The following is a 19,814-nucleotide window of genomic DNA, read 5'->3' as shown; positions in this document are numbered from 1 at the left end:
CGGCAGTAAATCCTCATCGGAGCTCCACTAGTAGTGATTTCATATGGATCAAACCGTTAATAATCATTATTTTCTCCATATACCGCTCCCTGGCTTCCTTGTTTAAGGTATCCAGGTAAATTCCAGTTCCTTTCCAGCAGTTTAACAACCTTTTTTTTGCGTTCCGTCTGTTCACTTGGTGAAACAGAAAAGTAGTTTTGACAGTCCGTCCCGTCTTCATTCACTATCAAAACAAATGCACGTGACGGGACAGGAGTGTTCCGATGATACAAATACATTAAGAGAGCCTGGCAGGGAGCGGAGTAATAGATCCATACGTATATATGTCTATGGGCTGGAGCGGAGGAGCGGAGCCGCCACCGCAGTAATGGCGGCCGCTCGACTTCCGGGTTTCGCCGGATTCGTCTATACCGGTGAAGTCCTTCACCGAGGACTTGTGGCGGCTGCGGGGGTCAAAGGTTGGGCTGGGGATCGATTCAAATGTCAAGAATCGATTCGATTCTGATTCTTAAGATTCAGAATCGATTATCAAGATTCGATTCGATTCAATTCCGATATTGATTTGGGTTAGTGTTATTAAAACAGTTTTTTGAGCCGTTGCATGAATTATATGACTGTAGTTATGCAAAATATTACTACTAGTATGTGCTGATAGAACTGCTTTCAGAAACATCATGTGGGTCAGAATTACCAAACAGATCCAGGGCAGCAAACAGACGGATGAAATCGTTTTTATTTTTTCCCACATTCCGTTTTTATTTGTTCCATTTTCGGTCTATTTTGGTTTTTAATTTTTGAGCATTTGGTTTTTAGCATTTTTTGCAAATGTAACCCCAAGACAGTATATAAAGTAATGAAATATAGACAATTTATGCAATTATAACCTAACACTTTAATGTTTTCATACCTTTAAACATATTTAAAGGCAAAAAAATGGCACCAGTTATTCTCGTGTCCAACAAAACATTCCTTTTTTGGGGATAAACAAAAAAATAACCAAAAGTTGTAATGTAATGATGAAAAAAAAAAATAAATAAATAAATAAAATAAGAAAAAAATAAATAAATTTAAAAAAAAAATCGATCTTTAGACATATGAATCGATTTTCAGGAATTAATATGAGAATCGATTTAGAATTGGGAAATCGATTTTTTTCAACACAGGCCTAGTCAAAGGTGAGAGCTTGAGTGAGCCCGATGGGACAGGAGGTTCTAACTGCGTGTCTGGTCCTGCAGGGTTCAGAGGAGACCATCCGGGTGGTTTCCATGGACAAAGACTACCACGTGGAGTGCTACCACTGTGAGGTGAGTACCCCCCTCATCCTCATGCACTTATGAACTGTGAGTAAGAGCGGTGTGATTCAGCTTTCTGTGGTTGTCGCGATTAACCAGGCGAGACACAGTCTGATGTATCCACTTCTGGTCTGGTGAACTCTGACCCCGGGCCGAGGGCTCCGAGTCGTGGAAAACACTAGACTTTAGCTCCAGTGAGGGTGAATCATCGCTCTTGTGGGATGAATGAGACACAAGAGATCAAAGGAGAGACGGAGGAAAGCAGATTGATTTTAAACTCGAGGTTCCTGCTCGCCGTCGTGACTCATTGACGCAGCGCATTCCAGTGAGCTCCCGCGTCTCCGCCGGGGGCTCCAGAAACCTCAGCGCCTTCCTCGGCGCGTCGCTCAGAAGTGACGGGAGGATGTTTCCAGACATGTTTCCTGTCACCCCGCTGTGACTTGTTATTTAAATCGGAGCAGCGAGACACATTGTTTTCACCCTCCTGATAAGACTTGCTAATGTTTCTGGATGGCTGACGTTCCACTTCAGAGAAATGGATTTAGATCATTATGTAAGCAGTGGGGTAATCATTCAACCAAGCACCGGGGGGGGGGGGGGGGGGGCTAAAGTCCGCAGCTGAATCACTCAGGAGATGGTAAATTCATCACATATTGTGCATTCTGTTATACTGTAACACATCAGGAGTGTTGAAAGTGAGTGTTAACGGTGCAGGAGCAATCATCAGAGAGACATTTTTTTGCTGTTTTATGTGGATGTGGATCATTCAGGGGGGCTGGTGGGGTTTATTGGCACTTTTCCACTAGTACCTACTCAGCCCGGCTCTCCTCCACTCGGTTTGGTTCTTTCCCACTAGGGGTCCAACCGTGCCGAGTAGATACTTTTCTGTAACTACTCTGCCGAGGTTCTAAGCGGCTGAGTCGGCTGTATCTGACGTCATCACACTACAGGCCACCGATTGGTCGGGGGGTTGGGATTGAGACGTCTGAGTCAGGAGGCGGAAATCAGTGAAAGAGCGACTCTGATGGCTTCTTGTTCATTTTATTCGACCAGCAATGGCAGCGCAAAAGTCAATGGCAGCGCAAAAGTCTGGTTGGTGATCCAACTCTGAGGTGCAGATGTTTATAAACCTGGTGGCTGAGGAGAGAATTAAAAAGGGATCTAGACGGGCATAGAAATGGACTGATATTCTTCTGCGATTTATACGAAGATAACACGTTTATTTCGTTTGAAACGCTCGAAAATGACCATAATATACCCAGATCGCATTATTTTAGATTTCTCCAGATACGTAGCTTCACCAGAGAAAAGTTTCCCTCATTCCCTTTTATACCACCTAAGAGCCAGTTAGATGCTATTTTAGAACTGGATCCCTATGGGAAGAAACGAGTTTCTGTGATTTACAACATGATAAGGGGCTTGAAACCGATGTCATGGGATAAGACTAAAGTAGCATGGGAGGGGGATTTGTATGTACTCTCTTTGTATATCTACGTTTGTAAGTTCAATGTTTGTTAGCGAAAAACTGAAAAATAAAGTTTAAAAAAAAAAAAAAAAGGGATCTAGACGGGCGATACCAGGATCTCTGTCTCTTAATAGCTGCTCGCGGCTCCAGCTGACTTTTCAGCAGTGCCGAGACAAACTAAAAAAAATGAAAAAGCATCACCGCTTGAACCTTCTCTCACTCTCATTTTTTAACTTGGTATCGAACACAAGCCACAGACCCAGCAGCACATATATCATCTCTTCCAGGTTCTACATCTGTTGTTGTCTTCTTCGTTTAGATCACACAATCAGATATGTCACAGCAGCTTTGCTCCAACCCTCCTACTTCTGCTCCAGGTGCTGGATTGTTATGGAAAAGAAACCAGGCCTAGTTGAGTAGAGCCGAGTAGGTACTAGTGAAAAGTGCCATATGTAACCCATCAAGAGGGGCAGTCCAGTTCCTCGGCAAGTTAAAGGTTCAGCGTGTTCATTCATAAATCCGTCTCCGTTCACCCTCTAGGAAGTGGAGCATTTTTTTATGATCAGAAATCCCGGTTTGGATATCTGAGCTCTCCGGTGAACGCAGACGCCGTCTGCTCCGACCTCAGACAGTCCGGGAAAGCAGTTATTACATTAATGCGTCTGCCATCACTGAAACTGTCGCCCGTTTCTCTGGCGCACATTTCCAAGAACTCATCTCCACACAATGAGTGACTGTCTGTGGTGTGTTTGTGTTTGGCAGGACTGCAGGCTGCAGCTGAACGACGAGGAGGGCCACCGCTGTTACCCGCTGGAAGGACACCTCCTCTGCCACGGCTGCCACATCCACCGGCTGCAGTCCAAGGTCCCCGCCCACCCGCCCCCCAGCTACCCTCTCCACGTGACTGAACTGTGAGGGGGCCGGCCCACGCTCCACCCCCCCAGGTGGTCCAGGACACCAGCAGCAGCCCCCCCTTCCCCCCCCGGCCACCTGAGATACTGTCCCCGTCCTCAGCTGGACAGCCCGGCCTCGGATCTACAAACGGATGCAGCTCCATGCCACCATGCAACCCTAAAAGCGGTCAAAAGGAGTGTTTTTGGACTTGAACATCTCTCCGTGCCCCCTGCCCCCTCACTGTCCCTGCACTCTGACTGAAGCTGGTCCAGCCACAGGTCCGGATGCTGCTGCTGCTGCTGCTGCTGCCGGCGCGAGGGAGTCCAGGGGAGCGAGCCGGGGCCGGACGGCGGTGTGCAGCTCCCAGCACCGGCACAGAGCCCTGCTGCAGGCTATGCAAAGGACAAGCCAGCATCCCCACACGGGGCTGTGCACAACAAACACAAACTGAAATAAACTGATTGCTAGTCAGCTGGCAGCGTGCCGGCACAGCAGATGCACCGTAGCGCCACCAGCCCAGAAAACTGACTGACATTCCACTTAGAAGTCTAAGACAGCACCTCAAGAGATTCACAAGCAGTGTCTTAATTAATAATTATATTATGACAGAAAAAGAAAAAGTTAGATGCACATAGATTGTCTTTTATATATATGAATATATATTTGGCAGATGTTTTCCACATTAAAATGCTAGATGTAGTTTTTTTTTGTAAATGTTGTTGCGCTCGTTATGGAATCGGAGGTGAAACTGTTTCATCGTCGGTCTGAATCCTCGTCGTGTCATTTCTCCTCCTCGAGGGTCAGACATCCACACGCTCTGTGGGAGCAGACCTCGCTCACATAGTATTTGTATTCAGGTATCCCCCCCCCCCCCCACACACACATTTAAGTACTTCGAATCTGCTTAAGTCGAATCATTTGGGCAGTTTTTTTTTAAACAAACTGACTCTTGTCGACAGCCTGGCGCTGATGTTTGAGCTCCTGTGTTTTCATTAAAGAGAAAGAAAACTGATTTTATCTCCACTGCTACTCCAAGGCCCATGGAAGAGGATCAGGGCCACTGAAGAAAATACATTGAATTCTGAGAGAAAAGTCAGAATTCAGTTTTTTTTTTTTCTAGAAATGAAAACAAAATCATCCATAAAGTTTTTGTTTTAGGCTTCTGCATAAAGTCAGAATTCTGATTTTTTTTTTTTTCTCAGAATTAAAATTATTTTCTTAATAGATTAAAGTCAGAATTTTGAGATTAAAGTCTGAATTCTGACTTTTTTTTTATAAATGAAAATAAAATCATCCCTAAAGTTTTTGTTTTAGGTTTCTGAAAAAACTCATAATTCTGAGATTAAAGTCTTTTCAGAAACCTAAAACGAAAAAGTTTAGGGAGAATTTTTTTTTCCCATTTCTAAAAAAAAGTCAATTCTGATTTTTTTGTCAGAATTCTATTTTCTTCAGTGGCTCTAATCTTGCATTTTTAAATCTTAGAATCAGGATTTAGAAATGTTTAGAAAAACAAGTTCTTAGATACAAAAAAAAAAAATCCTTTTAAGAATGTCATTAGCTGTCGTCCTAGTTACTCCCAGGTACTCGCATCTGAATAACGCATACAAATACCTTTTAGCTGGATGTCTGCTCAGAACCAGGTCTGTTCTTCGTCATGCGAGCGCAGAGCGTGTCACGATGAAAACCTCCACCTGTCCACATGCCTTAAGATAGAACAGGTGTGTTTGTGTCTCGCCGGCGTCTGCCGTCAAGTTTGCTGTCATGTTTTTGTTTAGTTTATTTCTTTTTTGGGGGGGTGGGGTTGCATTCCCGAAAACATGAAGGTGCTGGTCCCACCCATGTTTTTGGAGAAGGGAGACCCACCCGTGTGTGTGTGTGTGTGCGTGTGTGTGAGAATGTGTGTGTGTGTGTGTGTGTGTGTGTGTGTGTGTGTGCAGGCACTTAAGTGTTTTATTCAGTGGCTCTGAGTGTTGTATATGTGTGTAAATATGCAAAATAAGACCAACATGAGACAAAACACTTGAAACTTCAAGCTGTGGTGGTGCTGGAACAACATTCACACCCTTTCTCCCCTGAAATATGGACCCTAATTTTTTTGGGAACCCAGATTTTAAATGACTTTTGTTCATGTTTATGCAGATGAACCCCATCAATTTGTGCTTATTTCACATATGAGCAAAGTGCGAGTGTTTGTGTGTGTGTGTGTGTGTGTGTGTGTGTGTGTGTGTGTGTGTGTGTGTGTGTGTGTGTGTGTGTGTGTGTGTGTGTGTGTGTGTGTGTGTGTGTGTGTGTGTGTGTGTGTGTGTGTGTGTGTGTGTGTGAGAGTGTGTGTGAGTGTGTGTACTAGTGGCAGGGCCATGGCACATGCACCTCACTGTCCGACAGGATGACCCCAGCCTCGTCTGCTGAAACCCGGTGACCATTTGGACGACGCTGTCTCTCCATCGCATCCCTCATTCCTGAGGCTTGTGTCCAGCTCGTGGGATTATGGGATGTGGAACATGAAGGGTTTGCACAAATCAACCAGCGACATTTGTTGTTTTTTTTTTTCCTCTGTAGATACACCGAGCTTTCCACGCAGCAACCTCTCCAACCACCCTGTATTTGCAGCTAGAGTCACCAAGCGTAGCTTGCAGACACTGACCCGGTCCTGTGATCCGTGTTGTGATGCTGTAACACACAAAGCCTGAATAAATATACTACTGAATGTGTCAAAAAACAGACGCTGAAGTCAGGGGTCACCATAGGCAGAGAATGCTTTGTAATGTAACCCGATGTAATGGCATTCATGTGAATGTAATAATAATTAGTGTTGTTTTTGAAAAGCAGAGAAGGAAAGGACTGTAAACTGTATGAGTCGTGACCCTCGTGCCTCATCTTTGCGCACGGGTCCGATCGTGTGCTGTACTTGGAGAACGAGGCTTTCTCTGGAATAATCTGCACAATATCATCCCCGAGGAACACTTAACAAAGACCAGAATGTTTCTCCCTGAAAGATGTCTTAATTCACTCGTTTAAAAGTACTACTCCAGTTTCTGTTGCATAGCACACCGTTAGTTACTCTGTACATAAAGAGACTAGTATTTTATTTTATTTTCCTGTCAGAAATCACTTGGAAAGAGCACGACCGTTGCTCTTCTCCTACTGTTAGTTCCAACAAGCACATCTCAACCGCTGTCACATCTTTTATATTGCTAAGTGTTTTGATTACCTAGATGTTTCTTTGGAGAAAAAAAAGAAAAAAGGAAAAAAAAAGGAGACTAGATCTATTTATCTAAACATGACATGGAAAAAAAAAGTCTAAAGTTATTTAATGTATTAAAATCGGGACGTATCATTTAACTGTAGATGACATAATCTGCTTTTTCAATAAAGTGGTTTTGTAGCTATCTCCAAAATATTTCCTTCTTTGTTTGTCTTTTGTTTAATCGTGTGTGTGTGTGTGTGTGTGTGTGTGTGTGTGTGTGTGGAGCTCTTCTGCTTGTCAGTTATTTTTTGATTGATTGATAATTTGTATTACAAACATAAGCACAAAAAAATAAATTAAAACAGCAGTACAATTAATCAATAACATAAAAAAGAACAAGAATAATCACTAAATAATAAATGTACCATCGTAAACGAATTAATAGATATAATAGCAAATGTGTCATGCTAGAAAAAGGAGTGCGAAGAAGTAAAAAACGTATGAACTCTTAACCCTTGAACTCAATATTTTTTTTCAAGGGTTTAAATCGGGAAAGACCCTGAAACACAAACTCGAATAAAAGTTGTTTAAGTGCTAAATGAACTCTTGAATGGCAAAAACATTGTAATGTCTTTAAGATTTAGATTAAAGCTGGAATATATGATACGAGCAACTGTTGACAGTTTTCACTTGTGGACAAATCTGTTAGTAACCTGTAATTAGAGAGAAAAACCCACAATGGTCACTGAATTAACTTTAGACAGAAATAATAAATACTAATGTACTGAATATGTACTGAAGGGATTTCTTCAAAAGTCTGTGCAACAAAATATTCATTTGAGGGTCCCATGATTTTTGTCTGGGCTGGTTTTATTTATTTATTTTTTTTTAACAATTCTCTTGAACTCCAATTCAAAAGCAATGTTCAATTTCCATTAGTTAATATTCAGTAAATTATTATTTATTGTCATTGGGTACCAACAAATTTGTCCCCCAAATTATTTTCAGCAAATTAACACTTCTATGCCGTTATTTCTATATTTTTTATTTGGACCATGTTGGTGTGATGTGCCCTTATACGGCATCGCAGTGGATTGGAAATAAGAGTCAAGATGTGATCAGTGTGTAGACTTTTGAACTTTAATTTAAGAGGATCCAATAAAATATGGCATTTAACAATCAGTAACTAAATTTTTCAGGGGTTCAAAAGTACTTGCTGTTCCTTGTTAATTCATGTGTCAAACATGGTGGAGACGGTATGATGGTAGGGAATGTGTGGCTGCCAGCGGAGCAGGCTCACTAGTGCTAATTGAACATGTGATGGATTCATCAGTGTTTCACATTCAGACAAATGCAGATAAACTAATAGGACAGTGTTTCATGGTGTAGATGGATAATGATCCTAAATATACTGGGAAAGGGAGAGTGGAGAGTCTCCAACGGCCAATTAAAAATGTCAAATTAAAATCTTTAGAAACTTATTAAATATCCTCTGAAACACTTTGAACATATTTTGATTGTTTTGTTTCAAATCCACTGCAGGGATAAAAGCATAAGGTCGAGTATGGTCAATGTAGATTCTTCAGATTGATAAGAGTTGCATGTATGTCCCAGTATGGTCAAGAGTTGCATGTATGTCCCACACACCAACAGAAACACAGGAAACGGGGGTGGACTCGATCGCAAAATACAGTAAAAGTTGAGTGTAAGACTGAATATATTTGTCAAGATTGTTTGGATTGTGGCTCAGAGTTGCATGGAAACTTCGGTCTGGCCCAACTTTTCCATCAGACCTGAGAGGTTTCACTGCGTGTTCAATCATCGCTTATATCGTAGCCTGTTGTTCAGTAGCTCTGCCTAAAGAATCCCTAATTTAAATAACGATGGGTTTTCTATTTTGATTCATGATGATTCTGACAGTTGAACTAAGGCTCCTTTTAAAAATACTGGGTTTTTAATGTCCTACGAGTTGTATTTTACATCAGTTAAGTCATGTTTTTATATACAATAGCTTATGATGACCCAGATGATGAAAGACTACTGAAAACTGTTAAATAAAATCTGCAACTGCAACTTTAGATCTCGAATGGCATCACCAAAAACTCCCACACAGCATCATTAGATTCATTAACTTGGTTCTAGGCGGGGTTTTGCCCAAAGTAGAAAGTTCTCTATAATGAATTCCCTGCACGCAACCCTGCGGTGGGTCATGTGACCAACTCTTCCCTCCTGGGACGCATTCCGGCACACCGATGGCCAGATAATCTGTGCATTTGTAAAACCTTTACCCATCTAAACGCGCAGCCAATGTTTTTTCTTCCATGGCAAATGACAAAACCTTTGAGCTCAATGTGCAGGCATTGTCAGAATAAGAGATGATCTTTTAGATACCTACCGTATACTGTGCAACTGAAACCTTTTCTTTTTTACAGTCTGATCTAACATATTTTATCAACACTTGAACTCCATATTGTGACAGAGAGGATCGAAATCTCCAACGTGAAACATGAAAGGACAAGACAGTGATGGGTGCAGGTTGTGCAGTGTGGTGGTTGGTGTCTGTGTGATGTGTTGCCCAGGATCCCCCGGGGGTACGCGACCCAACAGACCACAACCCTGTACAACCTGTCCTCAGCAGCACCACTCACCACCACTCATCAGTGCAACCGAAACGTAATGTACATGACGGTCTTTTTGTTTTTTCTTAGAGTAGTTATTCACAGAAAAAAAGTTCACAGATCATAAATTACAAGAAGGTAAAATGTGGTAAAAAATGTGACAAAATGAGCAGGATTTTAAAAAAAGACTTGAAGAGTTGCTTTAATTCTGTTAGTGCCTTTTATTTTAAATAGAAGGTGAAAAAATAAAATTAAATAAGCGAGTTAAAGTCCAAATAGTGCCACTCAAAGCCCAGGTTTGAGTGGCTTGTACATCAATTAAAAGAGGACAGAAATTTAAAGGCTACAATAACATTATTAATCCTGCATAAAACCAATCGAGTCCATCCATCCACTTATGGACGAGTCAGAAAGTTTTGCGTTTTTGAACTGTGAAGCTGAATTATCTGGGAAAAAACAACACAGTCGATGATTTAGGCTTACTTGGGGAGATGGGAGCTAGAATTAATGTAACTGGATGCCGTTTGCCTTTACAGTATCTCCTGGGGAGTGGGAAGAGTTGATGACGCTTCACAAATGGAGTTCCTACTTTTGAAAAAACCCCAAAACAAAACAAAAAGAAACTGCCGTCAGTAAAAGCAACAGCTCTTGAAGGCCTTCAGACTGTTTTGTCCAGGCGTATCTTGTGTATGTGAACATGATCGCAGATAGACGTCGGGAAGGTTTTACTCCTTTGTGGAGGGTCACGATGACAAACTGAACAATGATGAGACCTGAGCAGGGAAGAAAACACTTATCTGCTCTAACCACAACCAACATTTCAAACAAGAGTGAGAAACTGTCTTTGAACCAAGAATGAGCTTGTTGGTAAGGTTTGATGCCTGTCCTGCATTCCCCAAACATTACTTTTATCTTTGCATAAGGAATGTAAACTCTGTAATTATATCTTTTCACGAGCTTCCAGTCGTTGCTCTGTTCTCAACCTCCTAAAAGCTGCACATATTCATCTCCCGTTAATCACCCACCCATTCATGCATCCATGGGTTAGAAAGATACCATCTCATTTGTGAGATCAGGGTTTGGGGCCTCACGACGGTCGGAGGGGCCAACAAGACCCTCCCTGGGAGGCATCACCTGTAACCTGCTCTTTATGGATGACCCGTAGGAGGAAGCTCGCTTTCGTTTCTTCATTCAAAGTTTGAGTTTTTCAGTCACGACCACAGTTGAGGCCTGAAAGTAGATTGATATGATTTATATAAATCAGGATGAGTTTCTTGAGATTATGTACATGCCTCTGATTGCCACCATACAATTAATGACTCAGCAAAATTATTAGAAAGATTATAAAAGTAGTAACGCGTTACACCCTCTAACATCTACAGACTGAAACCAGAGTTTTAAGTTGCAAGCTAAACTTTTCTCAGTGTTGGTTGATCCATCAGGGAATGACACAGTTTGCAAGAGACGAGACTGAAGACTGAATATAGTCTTAAATGTGTGAAAGCCCGGTTCTCTCGTGGTCAATCCTCAGCATCTTTACGGGGTTCGGTTCTGGTCACATCAGCGTTTGGGATGATTTGATAAACTTGGAGATTCTACTTCTCTCTTGAGGATGTGAATCGGTCCAGTCTCTGAGGCAGAGAAGCAATGCCAGATCATGATGCCACCTCCACCGTACTCTACTGCTGGGATGACGTTTTGTAAATTGCCGTGCTCCAGATTAAGGTGCTCTTTATATCTCGAGATTTGGGTCGATTGCTGCTCGTGTTTTGGTCGGCTCCGTGTCGGTTTCGTGTTTCGTTTGTGGTTTTTGTTGCAGATTTCCAGTGCTCGACGTGTGCCTCCGTGTGCTCTTGCTTCCTGGGTTAGCAGTGGATGTTATTTTGCACATTAGCCGGCTTTTTTACACATTCCCTGTTTGGCTGGCTATTTTACATATTCACCGCCCTGCCGGTTATTTTGCACATTAGCCGGCTATTTTGCAAAATAGCCGTTTTTCTACATTAACCGTAACATATATATTAAATATAGTAATAATGCACATATATATGCCTTTTTTTTTACCGGCATGGTACCAACCATTAATATGTGTGCAGACAAGGTTAAAAAAAAAAAAAAAGTGCTCTTTATGCAAACTTCAAGCCTGAACAACCTGCCTGTTCATCACCTTACATATTGTTTGTATGTATATTGTTTGTATTGTATGTTTCCCAGTTCCAGTGATACCTGCAAGCCTTCTTAACCACATTGAGTCCATCTTGATTGGAGACTCACTTCCAGACGATGTGTATACAGTAACTGCTGATGGACGCCGAAACAATTTAAGATGGTTTTGCATACCTTTCATGCAGATCAGCTACTCCTGACCAACTTCAGAGATCTTATATTTGTGAGCCACGGCTCATATTGTCAGATAATTAGTCTTGAAGCTTATCTTTTGGTGTGACTCGTTAGTCGTTAACGCATAAAGACATAAGAAAAAGTCCACAAGAACATCAGTCCTCCTAGTAGATTAATTAGTTTGAATGTTATCAGCTTAACAATATTGGGATTTTTTTTATTGTTGTGATTTAGGTGAAGGTCACTTTACATTTTATGGCAAATGAATGCAGAAAACTAATCAATCAATCAATTAATCCATCAAACTTTATTTATAAAGCACTTCATACATATATGTATCACAAAGTGCTTTTCATGTTTAAAAAGCACTTTGAATTTCTAAGAGCTCACTTGCCTTTTCTTGATCTCTCCGTCCTTCCTAATCTGATAAATAAATCACTCATTTTTAATTATCTAGAAGTGCCTACCGAGTAGATGTTGGCTTTCTAGAGTGTGTATTATTGTTTTATTATTATAATTATTATTTTTTATTTCATTTCTATTTACTCCCATTATCTGAATTGACACTTAGACATGATGATATCTACAGAAAAGTAAAATAACCTGTTCTTATTCAAATAAAAAGTTTAACAAGAAATAATAAATCATTCCAAAAGACATTTTGTTATCATCATGCAGAGCTGCAGAAGACTGATATCTTTGGAAGGAATATTTATTGTTCCAATTATACATGATTGTAAAAAAGAAAAGGAAAATAGAAGAGAGAAAATGAAGTTGGGTGACTTTTACAGCTGCGGTAGCGCCAACTTGTGAGAGAAAAGCCTGAACATGTTCACTCCTGTCGTCCCTCTGGTCTGAAATTTTAATTACATCAGGCACAGCTGTATTAATAAGCCTCTGATCCACAGATTGTAAGAGATGTAGATACGTTTTATGTGGGCGTACATAAAAGCACAGACGGCCCACTAGCGCCCGGTGCTCCCGCCGCAGAACAGTGGTGTTCAGTGTTAGGAGCTCTCTGGTGTTGGTTGACAGCTCTATGAGTTGGGGCACAAAGAGGCCTTTATGTGTCTGAGGGTTCCACCCTGTGACTCAGGGAGCCGTGTGTGTGTGTGTGCGTGTAATTGTGTGTGTGTGTGTGTGCGTGTAATTGTGTGTGTGTGTGTGTGTGTGTGTGTGTGTGTGTGTGTGTGTGTGTGTGTGTGATTGTGCTTGGGCAGAGGTAGCAGAGCCCCAGGGGATCTGCTGTGAGGTGAGCTCTGTTACGCTGCACAAAAGAAGGCAAGAACACCTTTCCTCCGGAGCACACAGGTCCCTCCACTGCCAGGAAATGAGTGAAAATATGCTCGCCGCAGTATTACCTCATACGCCCCGAACCTTTGGAGACTGACGTTTCGGCCCCTTTGGTCCTGCTGAGAATGTCACTATCTACTGCACCTTCACACTTTAAATCTCTGTTTCCTGACTATAATTCACTTCTTAACTGAGTTTTAAATAACGGAAGATATTTATAGGACCACTTGATGAAATTTCATTTGCCAAAAACGAAAAGGGAAATTACACTGGGACCAATTTGTGAGTCACTTTGTGAGTCTATAATGCAATTAGGTGCCAACGTTTTGGTTTCTTTCAATTCTGAGCTCTTACTTATCCATTTTTTTAATCCTCTGGTCCATGCCAGGTCATAAATTTGCATAAATATAACCACATTCTCAAAGTACAGTTTCCCAGAAGCATTGTTGTTTCTCTTGGCAACCATTTCAAACACGCCATACCTCTAATTGTACTGTTGCTAACCTTAACGTCTATTAGATTGACTGAGGCTTGAAGAATCTGGGATTTGAGCTTTCGTTTATGTATTTTTTATTTATTTTTAGGTTGAACTGTTCTTGGAAATATCCAGACTTGTTTGGTTTATGACCCTTCCCACACTCATGGGCAGCAAAGGCCCTGACACACCTTGACGACTTTGCCAGCGTGTGCCTATGAATTTAAAAAATTGGCAAATACGCTGGCGTATGTCGAGTAAGTTATTGTTGACTAGACATCTAGTCAAGACCAGAGAGTATCAAGAGCAAGACTAGTTCAGCTCAAGACCGAGACCGAACCTAGTAATTTCCTGATCCTGCGACTGCGTGAGTTGTAGAACATCAGTACCAAGACCGAGACTAGTTCAGCTCGAGACCAAAAAAAACCCATCATCTTGTGTGAGTTGTAGAGCATCAGCACCATCCTGGTTCAGCTAGTTTCCATATGAGGTTGTTTTCAACTGCAGCACAATAACACAGAGAAGTGGATGATGATGTTGAACTTGCTAGAAATGTTTTCATCAATCAGCTGAGATCAGATATGTGTGGCGACTGCACTACCGCTATTTCTACACTATTGGAGGATTGACTCCTGTGCTTTTAAGGATTGACACGACTACTAACTAGTCCCAAAGTCATCTAACAGAATAACCAGCCTCCAACACCCCCCTCCACCTCAGAACAGTAATGAATAGTAAATGTTACTGATTTAAATTTGACTTAATTTGGAGATGAAACCTCAATTTTAAATATTAAAGATACAATTATAACTTGAACTTACATTATTTACCATTAAAGCAGCCAGAATAACACTGAAGAACTGGTGATCACCAGATTCTGTCACCTTGGTGTGTTCAACGGCATCTCAATTATCTTAGTCCGAGACATGGCGAGGCTGAGAGACTTGAGGCCCTGACAAGACCAAGACCACAAAAAAGTGGTCTTGAGACCAAGACCGGTCTGGAGAACTGCAAGTCTATTGTTGACACACCTTCACACATGTTGCTTGTGAGTACGGTAACTTGTTCTGAAGCTTTGTGTAACTCATATTGAACCTTTCTCCAACACATATTGACCTATATAGACGTATCTGACATCTTTGGGTCGGTCAAAAAAACCTGTTTCCATGTTTCCTTACAGCTACGGTTTGATGGCATATCAGTAGTGTTTAGGGGAGTTGGTATGTATATATATATATATATATATATACAGTTGTATGAAAAAGTTTGGGCACCCCTGATCATTTTCAAGATTTTCCTTTATAAATCATTGGTTGTTGGGATCAGCAATTTCAGTTAAATATATCATATGGCAGACAAACACAGTGCTATTTGAGAAGTGAAATGAAGTTTATAGGACTTACAGAAAGTGTGCAATAATTACTTAAACAAAAGTAGGCAGGTGCATAAATTTGGGCACCCCAACAGAAAAATTACATCAATATTTAGTAGATCCTCCTTTTGCAGAAATAATAGCCTCTAAACGCTTCCTATAGCTTCCAATGAGGGTCTGGATTCTGGTTGAAGGTATTTTCTTCTTTACAAAACATCTCCAGTTCAGTCAGGTTTGATGGTTTCCGAGCATGGACAGCCCGCTTTAAATCACACCACAGATTTTCAATAATATTCAGGTCTGGGGACTGAGATGGCCATTCCAGAACGTTGTACCTGTTCCTCTGCATGAATGCCTTAGTAGACTCTGAGCAGTGTTTAAGGTCGTTGTCTTGTTGAAGTATCCAGCCCCAGCGCAACTTCAACTTTGTCACTGATTCTTGAACATTGTTGGCAAGCCGTAGATACTGACTGGAATCCATGCGACCCTCAACTTTAACGAGATTGCCAGTACCTGCACTGGCCACACAGCCCCGCAGCATGATGGAACCACCACCAAATTTGACTGTGGGTAGAAAGTGTTTGTCTTGGAATTCTGTGTTCTTCTTCCGCCATGCATACTGCCGCTTGTTTTGTCCAAATAACTCAATTTTTGTTTCATCAGTCCACAGCACCTTATTCCAAAATGAAGCTGGCTTGTGAAAATGTGCTGTAGCAAACCTCAAGCGACTCTGTTTGTGGCGCGTGCGCAGAAAAGATACAGCATCTCCTTGTGCAAAGTGCGCTGAATAGTTGAACGATGCACAGTGACACCGTCTGCAGCAAGATCATGTTGTAGGTCTTTGGAGCTGGTCAGTGGGTTGACTTGGACTGTTCTCACCATCCTTCGCCTCTGCCTATCTGAGATTTTTCTTGGCCTGCCACTCCGGGCTTTAACTAGAACTATGCCTGTGGTCTTCCATTTCCTCACTATGTTCCTCACAGTGGAAACTGACAGCTGAAATCTCTGAGCTAGCTTTGTGTATCCTTCCCCTAAACCATGATGTTGAACAATCTTTGTTTTCAGGTCATTTGACAGTTGTTTTGGGGCTCCCATGTTGCCACTCTTCAAAGAAGATGCAAAGAGGTGAACAACTTACAACAGGCCACCTTAAATACCCTTTGTCATGATTGGCTTCACCTGTGTATGTAGGTGAAGGGTCAATGAACTGAACAAACAACTGTTGTGTTCCAATAATGAATGCTAAATGTATTCAAATCAATAAAACAACAAGGGTGCCTAAATTTATGCACCTGCCTACTTTTGTTTAAGTAATTATTGCACACTTTATGTAAATCCTATAAACTTCATTTCACTTCTCAAATAGCACTGTGTTTGTCTGCCATATGATATATTTAACTGAAATTGCTGATCCCAACAACCAATGATTTATAAAGGAAAATCTTGAAAATGATCAAGGGTGCCCAAACTTTTTCATACCACTGTATATGTATATATATATATTTGGTTTACAGGAGGAACCCGTCAGTTCTCACCTCAAGATGGTGAGCAGATGTCCATCCAAAGATGGAGGATCCAGCAAGGCTGAGATGAGAAGGAACTGGGTGAGACCATGGATCGGGAGGTGACGCCAGTCTGTCATGCATGATAACCTTATAGTGGAGCTCTGATGGCTGAGAGAAGGTGGAGGCCACGGAGGCAGTTACTGATGCCACTGACAGAACCGGAGAGGCATTGGAACCTGCGTCATCTCCACCAGCTTGAGGGTAATGTGATGATCTTTAGGCCCTGTCCCAATACCCCCCCTACCCCTCGTTTTCATCCCTACCCCTACATTTTGCGCGTTCCCATGAGGGTAGTGGTGTCCCAATTGCTCTTTCCACCTAGGGGTAGTGATGAAAACTAGTGTAGTGGCTATGAATTTGTCCCTACGGAGCAAGGGTTTTGCGATCCTCACTAGCTGACCTAGGGACAGAAAAATTTCCCAGAATGCTTTTCGTCGTCATTTGCGGACTGAATCCAAAAAAAAAAACATGGCGGACATTTCTTATTTTTTAGTGAATAAAATCAATATTTTGAGTTAGTTTCTGCATAAAAATTAGTTTTGATTACATTTCTAGCGAGAAATATATATTTTACTTTCATAATATTCACTCAGTGAATGTACATAATCACTTTTTTGCCCGTTTTTGCAACGTCGCCAGAATAAAGGCTGATTTATGGTTCCGCGTTACACCAACGCAGAGCCTATGGCGTAGGTTACGCGGCGACGCGTGCCGTACGCCGTACCCTACGCCGTAGGCTCTGCGTCGATTTAACACGGAACCATAAATCAGCTCCTGAAGCCGGCAGGCAGGCAGAAATCCCGAAATTTTCGGAGCAAATTTCTTAAAAGGCGTAGCTACAACTGTTAGATTTCATCTATTAAACCAACATTTATCTTCCTAAATGATTTATTTCAGCCAGCGGTAATTCTCCACAGAGCTGCAGGTTTCTCCCTGGGAAGACGGCGCAGGTTGACCTGGCGATCACGTCTGTGCTCCGGCTGCTGCTGCTTCGCCCTGGTCTCATCATCGCCGAAAACATCAGATCAAATTTCTTAACAGGCGTTATTTGGATAAACTGAGCCCAGGTTGGGGATCTTAACGGTTACTTTTACGCCTGAAAAAATATTAAAACTTAATAAAGTGCCATATTAACAGCGCTACAGCTGAAATTAAAACAGCTTTTAGCTCTCAGCTTCCTGATTAGGGGTGGTGCTGAAAAGTAGGGGTAGTGGGTGAATTGGGACAGGGCCCTGGGAAGATTTCAAGTGCCCTAAAATCTGTCCCTTCTTTTTTAGGGGTAGTGAGAGTGAGGGAGGGCTAGTGGTAGAAAGTAGGGCTAGTGAAGAAAAGTAGGGGGTGTATTGGGATTGGGCCTTACTGATGATCTAACAGGTGATCTTTGTCGACGTGCTACGGATAATTCAGAATATTATTGGGCGTAGGTCGTTGGTGTAGTTTATCCATAGGTTATTGAAATGTTCTATATAAATGGCTCATATGTTAGATGTTGTGCATCCAGCACCTCATGACTTTCATGAGATGCAGAGCAATAAAACAGCCGGCATGTTTGAGGAACATTGCAGCTATATTGCATTTGTCCACATGTTGCCTTGTAAGAAACAAACAATTGCACCGATGAAAGCCTGACCATTAGAAATGTGTTTGTGCTCCATAAAAAAAACAAAACAATCCATGTTTATTGATATTAAGAGTCTGTTTCAAAAGTCTTCTGCTACAAGCTGCATTCTTGTAACAGGAGGCTAATAATAGGGCGACAACAAGATATGACAGGAAAGAGTTCATTCAGATGGAGGCCGACGTGACCTTACCAACAGATATACTGTTATTGTAACAAGGATGATAGCACACCAAAAAGTCTTTTGCTCTATTTTTGCTCTATTTTTGATACAAAACAGCTCTCTGTGGACTCAGCCCACTGATTTTACACGTCAAAAGTCAGTTAATTCGTCACAAATTGTGCTGTTCCTAACCCTCCTTTTAAACCTTTGCTCTGTTTTTCCGAGAAGAGAAGGAAAAATGATGCTCATTATGTCATCGCCATTATCTGCGCTTCAACATGAGGCCAAAACATTTAAACAGGAAGTTTGCTTTATGAACTGAAAGTGTGGAGTTTGCGAAGCAATTTCCAGCCACGCAGGGCCGAGTTAATGGTGTCCCTGAGTTTAATCGCAGGAAGTGCCGGATCCAAATTTGTTTTTATCTTCTTTTGATAAGTCGGCCAGGTTTACAATTCATAGTATCGGAAATTCCCTTTAAAAAACAGGAACTACACCGAGGTTGAATAACTGAAATCAAACCGTCTTAAACTATAACAAACAGTTTTGTTGCTGCAAAGCACTGTCCTTTTTGTGTTTCTTTGTATTTATTTTTTTTCTTAAAAAGCGCACAATGATTCACTTTTTAAAAAGGTCGTTTTCTACTGATGTCGAACTGAGTCACTGAGTCAGTATATCTGCAACTTTGTATAAAGTAAAGCGAAAATACTGAATACTAACAAAATCTCACTGTTATTCAGTCGTGATGTAAAGAAACAGTGAGTTTCGGTTGTCACTGGGAGTGTTTCCGTTATTATGATGTATTGTGTATCAGCAGACTATCAGAAGTAGGAACCAGCGTGGGAGGATTTTTTTTCCCTCTTTAACTCACACTATATGATTTCTATGAGAGACAGATGTTGCTCATTTATCCTTCAGATTCAGAACAGGCAGTAAAAAAGAAACAATAGATGCTCAGTAGGCAGAAATCCACACAGAAAGTCAGATAACTGACCTAAAGTTGTCCCAGAAGGCCGAGCGAGCCCAGCTGTCTGAGCCGCTTGAATGAGGCCTCCGACCGCTGGGTGATGTCAGGGGCATCTCAAGGAACAACTTCTGTAGCATGCAAATATTTTCTTGGGATCCTTCATCACGATGCACAGACAATCTTTTCTCTTTTTAATGTTTTGTATATAAGTAAACACAAGTCTGATGTTGTTCAGTGTACAGTACAAAGTACTGGGGAGTAAAAACAGAAAAAAGAGGGACCCTGAGGAACATATGGTCAACTGGAGTCTTTCAGGCGTTTCATGTTGCTGTGTCTTGAGCTCTGCCCACGTACTTAACTTATTCTTTATATAACTCCTGTAGTCGTGGGAAAAATGAAGCAGGGCTTGACACGATGGCTTTTTTTCTTCCCCCTTTTTAAAAAAAAATATTCTCCAGGGTTGCTCTGTCACTGCCTTAGATTACACAGTCAAAACTTAGTCACATGTCTGCAGGGCCAACTAACATTTAACCCAAAGAGAAAACGCTCTCTGAAGGTTCCTGACAGG

The 19,814-nt window shown here is 41.5% G+C and overlaps 1 protein-coding gene across 1 annotated transcript in view; it reads left to right on the top strand.

Annotated features, from left to right (window-relative positions):
- The window catches only part of wtip (WT1 interacting protein), a 35,911-nt gene extending 31,179 nt beyond the window's left edge, over nucleotides 1–4,732 (top strand). Inside the window, exons 8-9 of the mRNA XM_061745627.1 lie at nucleotides 1,236–1,304; nucleotides 3,520–4,732. Coding sequence (XP_061601611.1) covers nucleotides 1,236–1,304; nucleotides 3,520–3,672 — 222 coding nt within the window. The 3' untranslated portion in view covers nucleotides 3,673–4,732. The remainder of the gene's footprint in view (nucleotides 1–1,235; nucleotides 1,305–3,519) is intronic.
- Nucleotides 4,733–19,814: the final 15,082 nt, after the last annotated feature.

This window comes from Cololabis saira, chromosome 2 (genome assembly GCF_033807715.1).
Source record: "Cololabis saira isolate AMF1-May2022 chromosome 2, fColSai1.1, whole genome shotgun sequence".
NCBI classification, from domain to species: Eukaryota; Metazoa; Chordata; class Actinopteri; order Beloniformes; family Belonidae; genus Cololabis; species Cololabis saira.
This window is presented reverse-complemented; position numbering and strand designations above follow the sequence as displayed.